General features: G+C 36.1%; 2 protein-coding genes across 3 annotated transcripts in view; one reads left to right on the top strand and one right to left on the bottom strand.

Moving 5' to 3' along the window:
• Positions 1-14983, bottom strand: part of HERC1 (HECT and RLD domain containing E3 ubiquitin protein ligase family member 1) — a 193418-nt gene that overhangs the window by 70906 nt on the left and 107529 nt on the right. For both annotated transcript variants that reach the window (XM_069482949.1, XM_069482959.1), the window contains exons 26-33: positions 12380-12648; positions 10359-10574; positions 9292-9412; positions 8815-9052; positions 8471-8664; positions 4004-4159; positions 2425-2531; positions 1793-1903 (exon numbers count right to left, since the gene is read on the bottom strand). In XM_069482949.1, coding sequence (XP_069339050.1) covers positions 1793-1903; positions 2425-2531; positions 4004-4159; positions 8471-8664; positions 8815-9052; positions 9292-9412; positions 10359-10574; positions 12380-12648 — 1412 coding nt within the window. The remainder of the gene's footprint in view (positions 1-1792; positions 1904-2424; positions 2532-4003; positions 4160-8470; positions 8665-8814; positions 9053-9291; positions 9413-10358; positions 10575-12379; positions 12649-14983) is intronic.
• USP3 (ubiquitin specific peptidase 3) overlaps positions 1-14983 on the top strand; it is a 186991-nt gene that overhangs the window by 165662 nt on the left and 6346 nt on the right. The gene's annotated exons all lie outside the window — the stretch shown is intronic.

Here is a 14983-nt window from a genome sequence, read left to right as displayed (position 1 = left end):
AAGAAACAGAAAGGTGGCCAGTTGTTCAGAGTACAGTGAGCCAAGAGGACAAGACAAACAGTTCTAGACTTTATCCCAAAAATAATGAGAAACGATTGGAATGTTTTAAACAGAGGCCCAATTGCTCTGATTGATAATTTTAAAAGACCACTCTGGATCCTGTGTAGAGAATGGACTTAGGGGGTAACAACAGAAGCAGGGAGATCAGTTAGGAGGCTATTGTACAGTCCATGCCAGATATGACAACAGCTTGGAATAGGGTGATGACAGAAGAGATAAGAAGGTGGGTAAATTCAAGCTATGTTTTAGAGAGGAGCCAACAGAACCTAGATATTGAGTGGATGAAGAAAATGGGAAGGGGGGATAATAGAAAGAAAAATCAAGGATGACTCCCAGGTTTTTTACTTAAGTAACTAACTAGGAGGCTGGGGAAGAAGCACAAAGTGATGAAACTAGGGATGCTACTTGTGACATACTGAGTATGAGATACCTATCAAACTATCATTCAAGTGAGAAGACTAGCAGAAGATAGGTATATAAATCTAGAATTCAGGAATAATGCCAGAACTGGAATTAAAAATTTGGGAATCAATGGAATATGGGTCTGAATAAGGTCTCTTTGGGGAAAGGAATGGGGGTGATTGTTGAGAAAAAGAAGAGGTCTTGAGACTAAGCCTCAGAATACTCCACTTAGACTGAACAGAAGAGGAAGAACCAATAAAGGAGAATGAGAACAGGCCATTGTACTAAGGTAGAAGAAAAAACAGAAAAAGTGTGGAATCATGAAAACCAAGAGAATAGTTAAGGTAGATGGACAGATAGATGGATTCACGAGCTATTCAGAAAGTAAAATCAATGGAGCCTAGTGACTTCATGCATAGGGACATCGGGAGAGTCTAGAATTCCCAGGAATTTCGGTTTGGAAAACTAATTAAATGGCGGCGCCTTCAATCATAAATGGGACAGAAAGAAAAGGGGAAGGTTTGAGGGAAAGACAACTGGGCTAGCATTTAAGTTTGGAAGACATTGCAAGTGGGTGAAAATGGTCTTGGGTATGGATTAGACTGCTAAAAAAGCTAAGGATAAATTAGCCGGTGTGGTGGAGTGTCATAGTCCCAGCTGCTTGGGAGGCTGAGGCAAGAGGATCACTTGAGCCTAGGAGTCTGAGGTTGCAGTGAGCTATGATCATGCCACTGTACTCTAGCTGGGTGACAGAGCGAGAGAATTCTGAAGAATACCAATGTTTTGGGATGGAGGCAAGGTAAAAGTAACACGAAAGAAGAGTTGCTTCCAGAGGGAATCAAGGATTGGCAGAGGGTATATGGAGATCCAGGAGAAGACAGTATTTTAAAAACAACAGAAGGCTAAGTTTCCAGAGATAAAATAAGATGTGGACAAAAAAATATACACTATATTTTAGCAACTAACATTTATCTTTGTCATTTAATTTTGGGACCTTGATAGAAGATATACAATTGGGTCAAAGAGATAATGAGAAGTAAGGAAGTGGCTGAAACATATACATTACTCTTCCAAGAAGCTTAGTAGTGAAGAACAAGAGAGAAGACAGAGAAGGCTTTGTGGACAAAAGCGTGATTTGGGAGGTGGGGAATGAAAGATAAGCATGGTTATAAGCTGAAGGGAAGGGAATCAGTGGAGAGGGAGACAATGCAAAGACAGGAGATGGAATAACTGATAGAGCAAGGTCCCTCAGAGGAGCAGGCATCCAGAGACAGGTGACAGGATGTTCATTTTTGCAGTCTAAAAACATCTTTTTGGAAAAATCAATTACCTGTAATTTTATTTCTTGTTCTTTTTCCTTTATCTGAATAGCATGTTTGGCCTGAGCAATGGGTGTCTCCCACATACAATCCGATAAAAGGGAAAATAAGCGTTCAACAATCTGTTTTATTGAAAGAAAGAGAATGACAATATTTGTAAAGAGTAATTTTAAGTACTTTTAGAAAAGATATATCACTAATATTAAGTCACACGTGAAGTCAGGTAATACCAATGCTCAACAGCTACTTTTGGTGGTTATATGTTAAATATCTTTTTTTAAGAAAGATCATTAATCCACTAGAAAGTGGCTTTTATTTTGTCTTACTATTAATACATGGACCTCTGGTTAGACTACATACCCTCACACATTTCTCTCTCTAGAGGCCCAAACCTAGAAAGAAATTCCATATATTTTTCTTTTCTTCTGACCTTGCAAGTATTCTCTATCCCACCACTTCTCACATCCCATAACTTAATCTCTCTTTCTCCTTCCTTGGAGATGAAATAATAAAGAAAGCAGTCTTAAAAGTAGAAGTTATGCTATTGAATAAGTGACACATTTACAACTGAAGACAGTGTAAGTATAGACTTTAGGTCAATCAGATATGGAAAACATCATCTAATAACTTTAAAAATAGAAACCTGGGCCATTTGATCATCTTCTACACCGGATTCACAAGCTGGTAGCACAGCTTCGAGGACATGAAGTGCAAGGAGTCTTGTTCTTAAGTTACTAACTAGAGGAATACCTGGAGGGAAAGACATTTTCTTATTACCAATGTGACTTAAATTCAAAATTAAAATGAAATTTGGGGGAAAAAAACCCCTGAGGCTGTTAAGCATGTATGGGTAGAAAGGACTCCACTTCAAACTATTATCCCAAGAATTCTAGATCTATCCTGTATCCATTAATGCATATGAATATGTTCATCTTTATGTCTCTGTTTTTGTTTATATAATAGGAAAAGCATTGTAATAACTACCTATGCCAGGTACTGTACCATGCATTTCATACACATTAACTCTGTTAATCCTCACAAACTCTGAATTATAGCCCCATTTTACTGATGAGGAAACAGACTCAGAGAAGTTAAATAACTTGACCAAAGTCATACAGCTCAGCAGAGGTAGAATTAATCTCTAAAGTCCATGTTTATCATTCTCTCTCATGGCCTCTCTCCTGTCCACGCTCTGACTGTCTCACAGAGATTGTTAGGGTTAACAGCGAATAAGCAGATCATACTTTTCTAAAGTAAGCAAAGGTAGAGACAGGACATTGATGATGCATAAATATGTACTTTTTTATACACATAACTCTAATAAGACCAGCTGAACATAAACTAATATCTGATTTTTATTTATGCTCTACAAACTCAATATTATATAAGCCTAACCTTACTAAAGCAAAAAAAGCTGTCAGTTATACTAGTTAAGAAAAACTACTAAAGTATTTATATGTTTACTGAGAATGTAAATATATAAAATAATATGTATCATGAAGATTACATTATGTTTTGGCATATTTAAAATGGACTGGGGATGATGAAAAGTTCTGGAAATAGAATAGTGGTGGTGGTTTTACAACACTGTGAATATGCTTAATGTCACTGAATTGTACACTTTAATGGTTAAAATGGTAAATGTTATGTTACGTACATTTTACCACAATTTAAGAAAAACAGACTAGGAAAAGACTGATAGTAATTTAAGTAACCAGACCAGACTTTTAGGCTAAGAACCAGAAATTAAGCTTATTATATAGAACTGTCATAGATTATCACACAATCAGAAGTCACAATCAAGGAAATGGAAATTACATCATGATAAGAGAGAATGGACAAATTCAGATGTGCATCTTGATAATCCAAGAAGGTCAGAACCTATGCCAAATTATCGTAGTAAATAGGATGTTCTCTGCTTACTCTCAGTATTATAATCTGAACAAATAAGATCAAGTTCTCTAGATTAATTCTGTGATCTTCTCCAGTACTACTTTATACTATTAATTTTCTGCCAATTTTTACTCCTGAAACTAGAGTTTCCTTTTGATCAAATAGGTACTCAAAAAACAATAAAAGCCTTGAAATCAATGTCAAGGGATGATGGATGAAGAATGTGGTTTCCTCTCACATCCCAGGAATGTTGTTAAAGTCTAGAATTATTATAATAAAATACGTGTATTATATATAAATACTCTAAAACAAAGGCAAAGGACATATACCTGAAGAACACTTCTGAGATGCTATATTTAGAAGGACCTCTGTCCACTTTGGGGAAGCCATTTTTGATTGAATTGCTTTTGAAGACACAACTCTGCGAAGAAAAACTAAAAAATCCCCCAGATGGAGTTCGGCTGCGTGTTGTTTCCTAAGAGCAGCTAAAGAGTGAAGAGACAAGTTTACATTATAACCAAGAGTTATACATATAACTTATATCATGGCTTACATGTAGATTGCAGTAAGCACAAATCTAATTCAAAATCTAGTTTGTCAGAAAGCTACTGAGTTTTGAAAACTTAAAGAACAGAATGGGAAAAGATTAGAAAATGAAACCAAAAATTGAAACATCTTTTACTTCTGTATATAATAATAATGAGCATGCTAGGATGTATATGTATACACATATACATTAATATAGATATAATATATATTATATAAAATAATAATTAGCATGCTAGGATATATACGAGTCATTGAATAACATTATTTCATTATAATGTTGACAAGAAAAAACAAATTGATTCCTGGCTGGGACCACCATTTGTATGGAGTTTGCACATTCTCCCCAAGTCCATGTGGCTTTTCTTCAGGTACTCTTGCTTCCTCCCACCTCCCAGGGATGTGTACATCACGTTCACTGTCATGTTACGTCTCAGTCTGAGGGAATGTGGGTGAAGGTGTGTGTGAGTGCACCCTGTGATAGGATGGTGTCCTGTTCAGGAGTGGCTCCTGCCTTGCACCCTGAGCTGCTGGGACAGGCTCTGATCACCCTTGACCTTGAACTGGAATAAGCAGGTTGGAAAATGAATGAATGAATGAATACAAATTATTATACAATAAAATTTCATAAAGTATGTGATAATCATACAAATGCACGGCAATAAATGATGCAGCATGAAAGCGCTCAGCAAGCCTGTCATATTTGTTATTGTTTTTTAACTGCATGGTTAAATTGTAAGAGATGTTCCTTACAATTTTCGCCTTGCAAATATTTATTCTTTGATTTAACCCACCACCACTACAACCACCAACACTCACTGATTCACCAAAAGTTGGGTAAATAATTATCTTACTTGTTTTTATTACTCTTTCTTAAATGTATATATAGCTCACATTTATTTCAACGTTTAATATTAGAAGTGTTCTGGGTCTTTATTTAGAAGTTTGGTGATGTTTCTGTGACCAAAAATATTGCCATAAGAACTTAAGTCTTGCTTGTATCAATTAGGTACGGTAAAAAAAACATTTCATTATATGTCATTTCACTTAAAGTTCCAGTTTCCAAGAACCTATCTACAATGTTAAGTGAGGACTACTGCACTTGTTTTGTGCTATTTTCCCCCTGCTATCCTAAAAAGCAATGGTTCTCTACCTAAATATACGGTTTCTACTGGATATAATTTGAGGAAGATGGTTTGTGAACCCCCTAAAAATGAACAAAAAATGTGTATGTGTGTACATTTGACAAGGAAGAAAGGTCATGACTTTTATCACATATTCAAAAAACCCATGATCCCCTCCCCAAACCAAATTAAGAATCAAATCTCTGAAAAAAACTTTGTGCTTTCAGATTTTACAAAGAAACAAATTTCTAGGCCTGAGTTTGGTTTGTCTGAGAGCAAATTCTCTTGCCATAACCAGTCTTCCCAGTTTCTCCACCAGTGCCAGGACCAGCCTTCCCCTTGTCACTCGCTCATTGTTTCCCTTTACCCTGTGTACTTCGAAGCCACAGAGAACTGTCTGCTCTTCCTATAACACACCATGTTCTCTTATCACAGAACACATTTCACAACTCCTCATTTTGGCAAAATCCCACTCAGAGACAGGGAAAAGTATGCGAGTGGGGTAGCTACCCAGAGTGCCAATCCCCAAGGGGCATTAAAACATGGAAAATTATAAAAATCTGGAGACAAGTATATACAGAACTCCTTTCAGGGAGAGATCCTGGCAAGTTGGATTAAGGAGTGCACATACATGTCACCTGTGATAGAGGGGAGACGCCCACAAAGGGACATGCTCGAGTGACAACAGAAGGCCAGTAATCTACCTTCATAGGAAGTTGCATCCGGTTAATTGGAAGACTTCTGTTTTGCTAAGATGCGTGTGCAAGTATACGACAGAACTAATCAGCTAGGGCAATTAAAGGGAAAACTAAGAACTACTCTATATTTCATCCACAGAGTACTCTCCCTCTTCTTTATTTAAATGCTAAGCAAATATTTTTTACAATATTAGGTTTCAGAATATAAAAGTATTAGCCTGCCCTGGGTACCAACATATCTCACTCCAAGCTTGTTCCTACACATTCCTTCAGGATCCCCTGCATTCTACCCCCTCACCCAGCAAATATTTCTGTTATAAAACACTAACACTATAAAACACAATACTCATACTGTGTTTTAAATAAAGGATACACTTTACTTTCAGTTAAGTAATTTGGAAGGATTGGGGGTTATTAATATCTGAGCAGCCTGCCTCTGAATGCGTGGCCACTGCTGACTAGAGTCAGGCTCATTCTCAGCCACCCTCATAAGCAGAGAGTCCAAGGGCGCTCTCTCAAGAATGACCTGAGAGGAATGGACATGGACTCAGTCTGCTGTCACACTTGTGGAGACCAAGTCACAGAAGAACTCTTTCTCTCTTCACTGGACATGGAAGGATCCAGTTTGCTTGGAAACCTATAGGCTAAGAAGTAACTCTACAACCTCTTCCCTGTTGTCTATATGTGAAGTACTCACTACAGACTGGTGAGAAACTTACTTTAACAATTTTTTATCCCCCACTAGATCTCAGAAAAGCAGGAGGTGACATGAAAAACTGGTTTTGATTTTATCACACCTTGTGAGTCTGCCTACGCCCTTTGCATAAGGACTGTACTTTGTATATACACAGAGAAAAGGAACTTGCCATTGGTTTAGCCTCTGAAACTGAAAAGCTAGTCCTTAATTAGACTCATCTTCCTAGACTCTGACTTAAGAGATTTAGATATTTCTTCTGAGTTTCTTGTATTACACTATAATTATTTGTTTATGCGTGTCTGCCTCCCTCATTACCCTAGAAGGTTCCTGAGGGCAGGGACAGTGTTCTATCACTTTCTATCCCCAGGGTATTTCCTCTACCCATCTACCCATCAACAACATTAATGTTCTTTAAATAGTATTTTTAATTTCTAATATTATAATATTCCAATACTAATATAGTCACACACTGCGTAACAATGTTTTAGTCAATGATAGACCAAATATAGGATAATGGTCCCATAAGATTATAATGGAGCCGAACATTCCTATCAACTAGTGATGCCATAGCTGTTGTAATTATCATAGCACAATGCATTACTCTTTCTGTATTTAGATACACAAATAGTCACTATTGTGTTACAATTGCCTATTTCATGTTCAGTACAGTAACATGCTGTACAGGTTTGTAGCCTAGGAGCAATAGGCTATACCATCTATCCTAAAAGTACAGTTGGTTATTCCACCCAGGTTAGTGTAGGTATACTCTATGATGTTCACACAATGACAAAACCACCTAACATCATTAAACTATACACAAATGTATTTTAACATTCATTGAGCTTTCATTGTGTGCCAGATACTGCTCTAAGTGTTTTACGTGTATTAATCCTCATGGCAATCTTAGGAGGTTGGTTCTATTATCATCCTTATTTTACAGATGAGGGAATTGGGGTACAGAATGATTATGTAACTTGCTCTCTCCCTCTATTTATCCACCTAATCCAGAAAGGATTTAAGGGCTCCCAGAATTTATTATGGCAATATGACATGGTAGGTTTACAATCTTTTTTTGAATAAATGACTAATTTTAGATCTTTATTCCCTCAATTATGCAAAAGACATATGTAGTAGTTCTGCTGTTCAGGGTGTAAGTTCTACTGAAACACATTAATCACTATAAAGCCCTAAGCAGATGATCATATTACAACAATGAAAAATTATGATGGCTAAGTATAATGAAGAATTATTAGTGACTAGAGAACAAAACAGATAGGAAGTAGCCGAGCTCTTCTAATTATAGTCCAATTCCCAAATATCAAAACCCTTGATCCTGTTTCAGGCCAGGTTAAAGAAAGCTTGTCAGGATCAAATGCTAAGAAAAACATCTGAGCCTCCTTCTAGGCCATATATAACCTGGAGGAAACCAATTACCTAAAATTTAGGTCCTAGAGCCCGGACAGTAGAGGAGAGGCTGAACCTAGAGAATGGGTGTATGGTCACAGCATCAGGGTTAACACACTCTAAGGAGAGGAGGTTTGGTAAGAAGCTCATCTAAATCATACATATATAAATATATATATATATTTGGAGATAAAAGAGGTTTGTAAATGAACAAATAAAAATCCTTTCATGCCTCACAAGAGAAGAAATCTACATTCTAATCATATGCACACAATGGGGACTCAATAAGTGCTTGTAAGCAAAGGCAGAAAAAACGGTTTATGATACCTCTGAAATCTTTCTTCTCAGTTTCTCCACTGGAGTCAACTTTTTTTTCTTCTTCTTCACCCTCTTCTTGTTCCCCTTCTCCAAAAGAGGCCATAAGTAATACACCAGTTTGGGACAACAAATTCTTCAACTGACTACAGAGTAGATCTAACAAGGATTGAACTACCTTGGGGCTCAGTTTATCAGCATAGGTCCTATGAGAAATGAAAGGAAAAAAATAAGTGGTAGGAATACAGAAGGGCAAACATAGTGCTTAAACACATAAAGTAGATTAGAGGGAAATGGAGATTACTAAAATATGGGAAAGCCCCATATAGCTCCACCAAGACATCTATAATACTTACCCTGTAGTGATGGCTAGAATCTGGAGCAACCTTGTACTGGCCACTTTCAAAGCTGTGCTAAGCTGGGAAACACCCGTCTTTGGCAACAATTGCAGGGGCTGTCCTAGCATGGTGTCTGTGCCGCATAACTGTGACAATACATTTAGCAGACCAGTGGAAATTGCCAAAGAAACATCCACTGGTTGATAATGAACACTCAGGGCGAAAACTGTGACCAAAAGGAGACGCTGCTGGGCTTCTGAAAAACAAAGAGAGAGACAGTTGAGAATTTTCTTTGAAGTAAACAAAGGATTTACTAAAATGAATCTTTTTCTAAAATATAAACAGCAATATGAAGCACTAGTATATTTCCAAATATTTATTCTTTACTGTAAGTTGATTACTAATGTTAAACACAAAATATAGAACATAACTATCAATTATAACCTTAGTCCAAAATGTAACCTACATCTTGTATTTGCAGGGACAGTTACTCACCAATGTGATGCTTATTTGCCTGCAGGGCTCTTTCCAGGGTAGCAGACAACTGTTGATAAATCTTATGCACGGCCACCTGGATTTCAATCTGAATATTTCTCTTTGCTGCTCTGATTCCATCCTGAATTACAATAAAATTTTTTTTTCCTATTAGCAATAACAATACCTCTTTGCAAAAAGAAGTAATAACATTTTATCCCTAGTCTATCCTAGAGCCCTATGGTGTCGTGAAAGTTTTATAATAAATTTAATTTTAAATGCCTGATTATTCTTGAATCTGTATAATCTTTCTCATCCCTATTCTTCCAATTTTTCTTCTCTACATATGGAAGACATACACATAATATTTATTTTTAAAAATTATCAAAGGAATCAGAAAACTAGGTAAAATGATCAAATCTAAAATGTAAACTCTGAGCCGGGCATGGTGGTGCATGCCTGTATTCCCAGCCACTCGGGAGGCTGAGGCAGAAGGATCGCTTGAGCCCAGGAGTTTGAGGTTGCTGTGAGCTAGGTTGACGCCACGGCACTCTAGCCAGGGCAAAAGAGCGAGACTCTGTCTCAAAATAAATAAAAAAAATGTAAACTCTGAAACTCATGCTCCCAAACTCCAATCCCTATCCCACCTTAGACATATCTCTATCCCATCTGGCTAAGAATTAATAAAACTGAGCCAGTAAAGAATCTAAAATTACAATGGTACCACGGATCATCTAATGCCAATTGTACTACTTAGAAAACTAAACCAATAAGATACCTTAAGAAAAGTAATTTATAAGTCTATACGTGTGTGTGTGTGTGTGTGTGTGTGTGTATTTTTTTGAGACACAATCTTACTCTGTCACCCAGGCTAGAGAGCAGTGGCATCATCATAGCTGCAACTTCAAACTCCTGGGCTCAAGCAATCCTCCTGCCTTGGCATCCCAGAGTGCTAGGATTACAGGTGTGAGCCACTGCATCTGGCCAAGCTTTTCTATTTTTAAACCTTAATCATAAACATCAAAAAGTTTAAAATGGCTTTATAAAAAGACAGTTAAAATCTAAAGATACTGTAAGGTGTCACCTACTTGATAGTGATGCAATCGGCCACTCTCTCCTTTGGCTCCTGTGTGTCCAACAGTGCCTAAACCAAAACACCCTGCTAGAAACTGCAGCCTTACAGACGTGAGTAGTGTGGATGACTGGAAGCCTGAGCTTGACCTGCTTCCTGCCAGTGAGATGCTACCTTTTTCCTCCATCCCAGACAACAGAACAAGGATCTGATGAAGTGCCTCTAAGCGAAGCTTGAGGAAAAAAAACATATTTTAGAGTTATTCACTGAACTCAGATGCAAAGCAATGCTGTATGTCAAAGACTATCATTTAGCACATAGAAAATTCTAACATTTCTTACAAATCTATTCTATTAAGATAAACATTAATTTTAGTATTATTTCTGGTTTTTTATCAGGATATCCCTAAAAACTTTATAAGCATACTTCAGTATAAAAGAGGCTACACAGTACAGTGGAAAAGTAGTAGATTGGACGTAGGAGACATAATTTCAAGGCCAGACTCCTCTGCCTACTCTGTGGCAGTGGGAAAATCACTTAACTTCCTGAGTTTCAGTTTCCTCATGTGTAAAGTGAGACTAGCAATACCTTATCTAATCTACTCACAGAGCTATTGTGAAGCTCATGAGGAGACAGATACATGTGAAGATTTCAAAACTGTAAGGCAGTATTATTATTGCTTCCTTTGTTTATAATTAGCTCATATAGAATAAATACTCTTTTGCTCAAGAATTAGAAGTGCTTCTGAACAGTTTCTCTGTGGTTCTCTTAAACTTCTGCCTCTATCTTCCCTAGGAGGACACTGCCCATCACTGCAGTTGATTGGCCTATCCCTCTTCTTTAAAAAAAAAAAAAAAAAAAGAAAGAAAAGAAACAAACAAACTTATTTTATTTGGAATAGTTTCATATGTGCATAACTGTAAAGATGGTACAGAGAGTTCTTGCATACCCCTCCCCTAGCTTCCCCTAACATTAACATCTTACTTAACCATGATACATTTATCAAAACTAAGAAATTCACATTGGAACAATACTATTAACTAAACCACAGACTTTATTTGGATTTCATAATTTTCCCACCATGTCCCTTTTCTGTTTCAGGATCCAATTATGGATGCCATGTTGCATTTAGGTGTCATGTCTTCTTAGTCTCCATTACTCTATGACAATTTCTCAGTCTTTCTTTTATTGTTCATGACCCTGACACTTTGGAAGAGCTGTTCATGTATTTTATAAATGTCCCCAAATTTAGTTTTGCCTAACTTTTTTGTCATGATTAGACTGGAATTATGAATTTTGGGGAAGAATATCATTTAAAGTGTCCTTGGCACATTATATCAACATACATGACATCAACATGACTTATTACTGGTGATGTTAATCTTGATCACTTAGTTAAGGTCACATATGCCATGTTTCTGCAATATAAAGTTACTATTTATTCCCCTTCCCATACTCTATTTGTTAGAAGCAAGCCACCAAGTCCAGCCCGCCCTCAAAGGGGGTGGAATTAATCTCCACCTCCCACAAGGAAGAATATGACAGAATTTGTGGACATAGTAAAACCACAATAATTAATAAATATTTGGGAGGAGATACTTTGAGGCTATGCAAAAATCTTGTGTCTCCAAGTTTTGCTCACAAATTTTAGCATCCATCAGTGGGTCTTGACTACAGCAATTTTTACTGTGGGGCTCTAATGTAAACTAGATGTCCAGTTTAAACTGAGACAAATGGGTCAAAAATGGAGGCTCTGAGAAGCAGATCCCCTATGGTCATCAGCCAGTCTGACCCTAGTTTTTAGGAGACATGGGAAGGCTTATGATTAGAGTATACTGTTTTGAGAAATGACAACTTAAAAATGCACTTTTGTCCTGTTCAAACAAAATAACAAGTTGTTCTAGTTAAAGTAATATTAAGAAGTGCAGGGCAAGCAAGGAACAGAAGAAAAGGAAAAGTTTTTCCTAAAATTGTACATTCAGTGGCTTAGTTTAAGTTTCCAGAGTTTCTCATGAGGAGTAAACACCAAAGACTTACTTCTGCCCTTAACTGCTGCTGTTCCATTGCAATGATGGAGGCCTGGGGGCTTGTAGACATACTTTCCTCTGGCTCTTTAAAACCTGGGGCATTCCCCACATCTCCACTCACAAAGCTTACAACATTTTCAATCAAAGTGTGAACTCCCAAAGACTTGGTAAGATCAAAATCAGACTCAAAGGAATAAGAGGAGTTGTACAACCAGTCTCTGCTATGTTTCAGGCGAGCCCAAGAGTCACTCAGGGATTCCAACTGACTGTGCATAGGACCTATACACAAATAGAACAAACATGTATCAGTGGCAATCAAGTGGAACATACATTCTGAAACTAGATAAGGCTGAGTGCTGCTACCATACCAAACTGGTGGAAAATGGATACTCATGTTTTGAATACACGCATGCATTAAGTGAATCTGAGCAAAATGCTTTGGTAAAAAAACAAAACAACAAACAAACAAAAACCAGAGCAATGTAAGAAAATAAAGGGAAAAGCCCTGTTTGATGTACCAGAGTCTCTGTAAGCGCTTTAGCAACACGCTGCCACAAGAAAAAGAAAGGCAGAAGCTGTTCTCAAAATGCTTAGCTTAAAATGCTCTGCAGTATTAAACCAGATCATCATTTATGAACAAAAAGTAAGTAGGCACTTAGGACATTGCTGCTAAGACCTACTTGAAACAGAAAGATTTCATCTAATTTAACATTATCATCACAAAAGGTAAGTTAAGACTGCACAAAGTGTCTACATATCTGCAATGAAACATTACCAAAAAATGAATATAGAAGGGCAAGTAAACTTACACAAAAAGAAGACACAAACATCACCCTTTGGGTTTCATTAATATAAGGAACATTCTCACTGACTGTGTCATGTGCATATTTACTGCAGATTGTGAAACTCCTATATAGAGGAAGCAAAGTTTCACAGACAAGAATATATGAGATTTACTGTAAAACGATACTTATATAAAATTATCAAGTGGCATCACAATAGTTGTTAAATATAATACCATTAGTTTTGCCAGTGGGTATTTTTTAAGTTAAAATCTTTATATCAGACAGCAAAATGTTAACATGTTTGAACACAAGAGCAACTGTCCAAGTCATATGCCAATATTAGCTTTAAATAAATATATACATCTCCAATTCTTGCATATCTTTGTCTTTAATAGATCTCAAGTACATGAATTTGATTAACTATGATTCCTGATTCATGATATACTCTCATCATTGGTCCATGCATGGCCCACTTTCATATTCGTATATTTATTTTTAATAAATACTTGTGAACACAAGAACTAGAAAACTGACAGTAAATTGTATCTATCTGTTTGCTCCTCCTCCAACCCATCTCTTCCTGTCTCCTCCTACCTAAGGTTTTATTACCCAGAAGCCTGGGTTTATTATTTCCTTGCTTTCATTGTTGTTAAATATTGTTTTATGTATTCCTAAGATGAATAATTGTTAGTTTTAGTTGTTTTTGGTTGTTTAGAAAAGATTATTATTCTAGGTAATCTTTTTGAACATACTCTTTTCATTCAATATAATATTGCTAATATTCATTCACATTACTATATGCAGCCATGGTTCATTTGTTTGACTGCTGTATAATATCCTATCATGTAAACATACTCTATTAGGAATGCTTCTTAAGGTACCCAATTAGATATTCATGACAAAAATTGTATTCGTTACACAACTAGATGGAAAGTTTGGGACAATAACTACTTAAACACTAATGCCTTTAGAGAAAACAAACTAACACAATATTGAATGTATAATCTTATTTTTTAATTACTACATTGGTGTCAGTTAAACCCTAGGACTTCGAAATCAGACAAATTCATAACAGGGAGTGAATATTATAAAGTAAATATGAAATAATTTATATGAATCCTAGTGAAGTGATTTAGAATGGCAAAGAATATATAGTTTATCTGCCTCCCATGTTTTAGCAAGAATTCTTAAGATTAAAAAATGCTTAATTTTCGGTTTTACTGAACATGAAAAATAACCAATCTGAAAATTTTCCCTAATTGTATAGCTGAATATTCTTTCATGTAACATAGAAAATAGTAAAAATCCAAAGAATAATGTTACAGATGCATAATTTATTAATTAAAAAAATATTTAACAAAGCAGGGACTAATGAAAAAAAATTCATTGCTCATTTCCTTAAGCACCCCAAATTCAGAATCTGTATTTAGCCTTAACTTACAAACTATAGTTTTTGGTTCCTTGCACTGAGTTTGTTTTTTTTTTTCAATAAAATTTCAGCATAAAATTTTCTTCTGTTTTCCAATACTTATAAATTACTTTTCAAAATGAAAATAAAAAGTACAATGAATGAGCTAGTATTAGAATCACAGAAGTAAAGGAGATCTTAAAAGATTATCTAGTCCAAGTTCCTCAAATGAACAGAGATACAAAGAAACTGATCTGCCAAATGAATAACACTAATTCCTTTATTTTATAACAGGCAATCTTATATATTCCTGTTATTAATCAATTCACAACTCACTTATCTATGGAAATTTCAACTGCCTGCCTTCATAAAGGTTCATGAATCTACGAATAGTGACTGCCTTCATATAAACCAAAAGATT

The sequence above is a fragment of the Eulemur rufifrons genome, chromosome 2 (assembly GCF_041146395.1).
Source record: "Eulemur rufifrons isolate Redbay chromosome 2, OSU_ERuf_1, whole genome shotgun sequence".
Lineage (NCBI taxonomy): Eukaryota > Metazoa > Chordata > Mammalia > Primates > Lemuridae > Eulemur > Eulemur rufifrons.
Note: the sequence above shows the minus strand (reverse complement) of the source record. Positions and strands in the feature narration are given on the sequence as shown.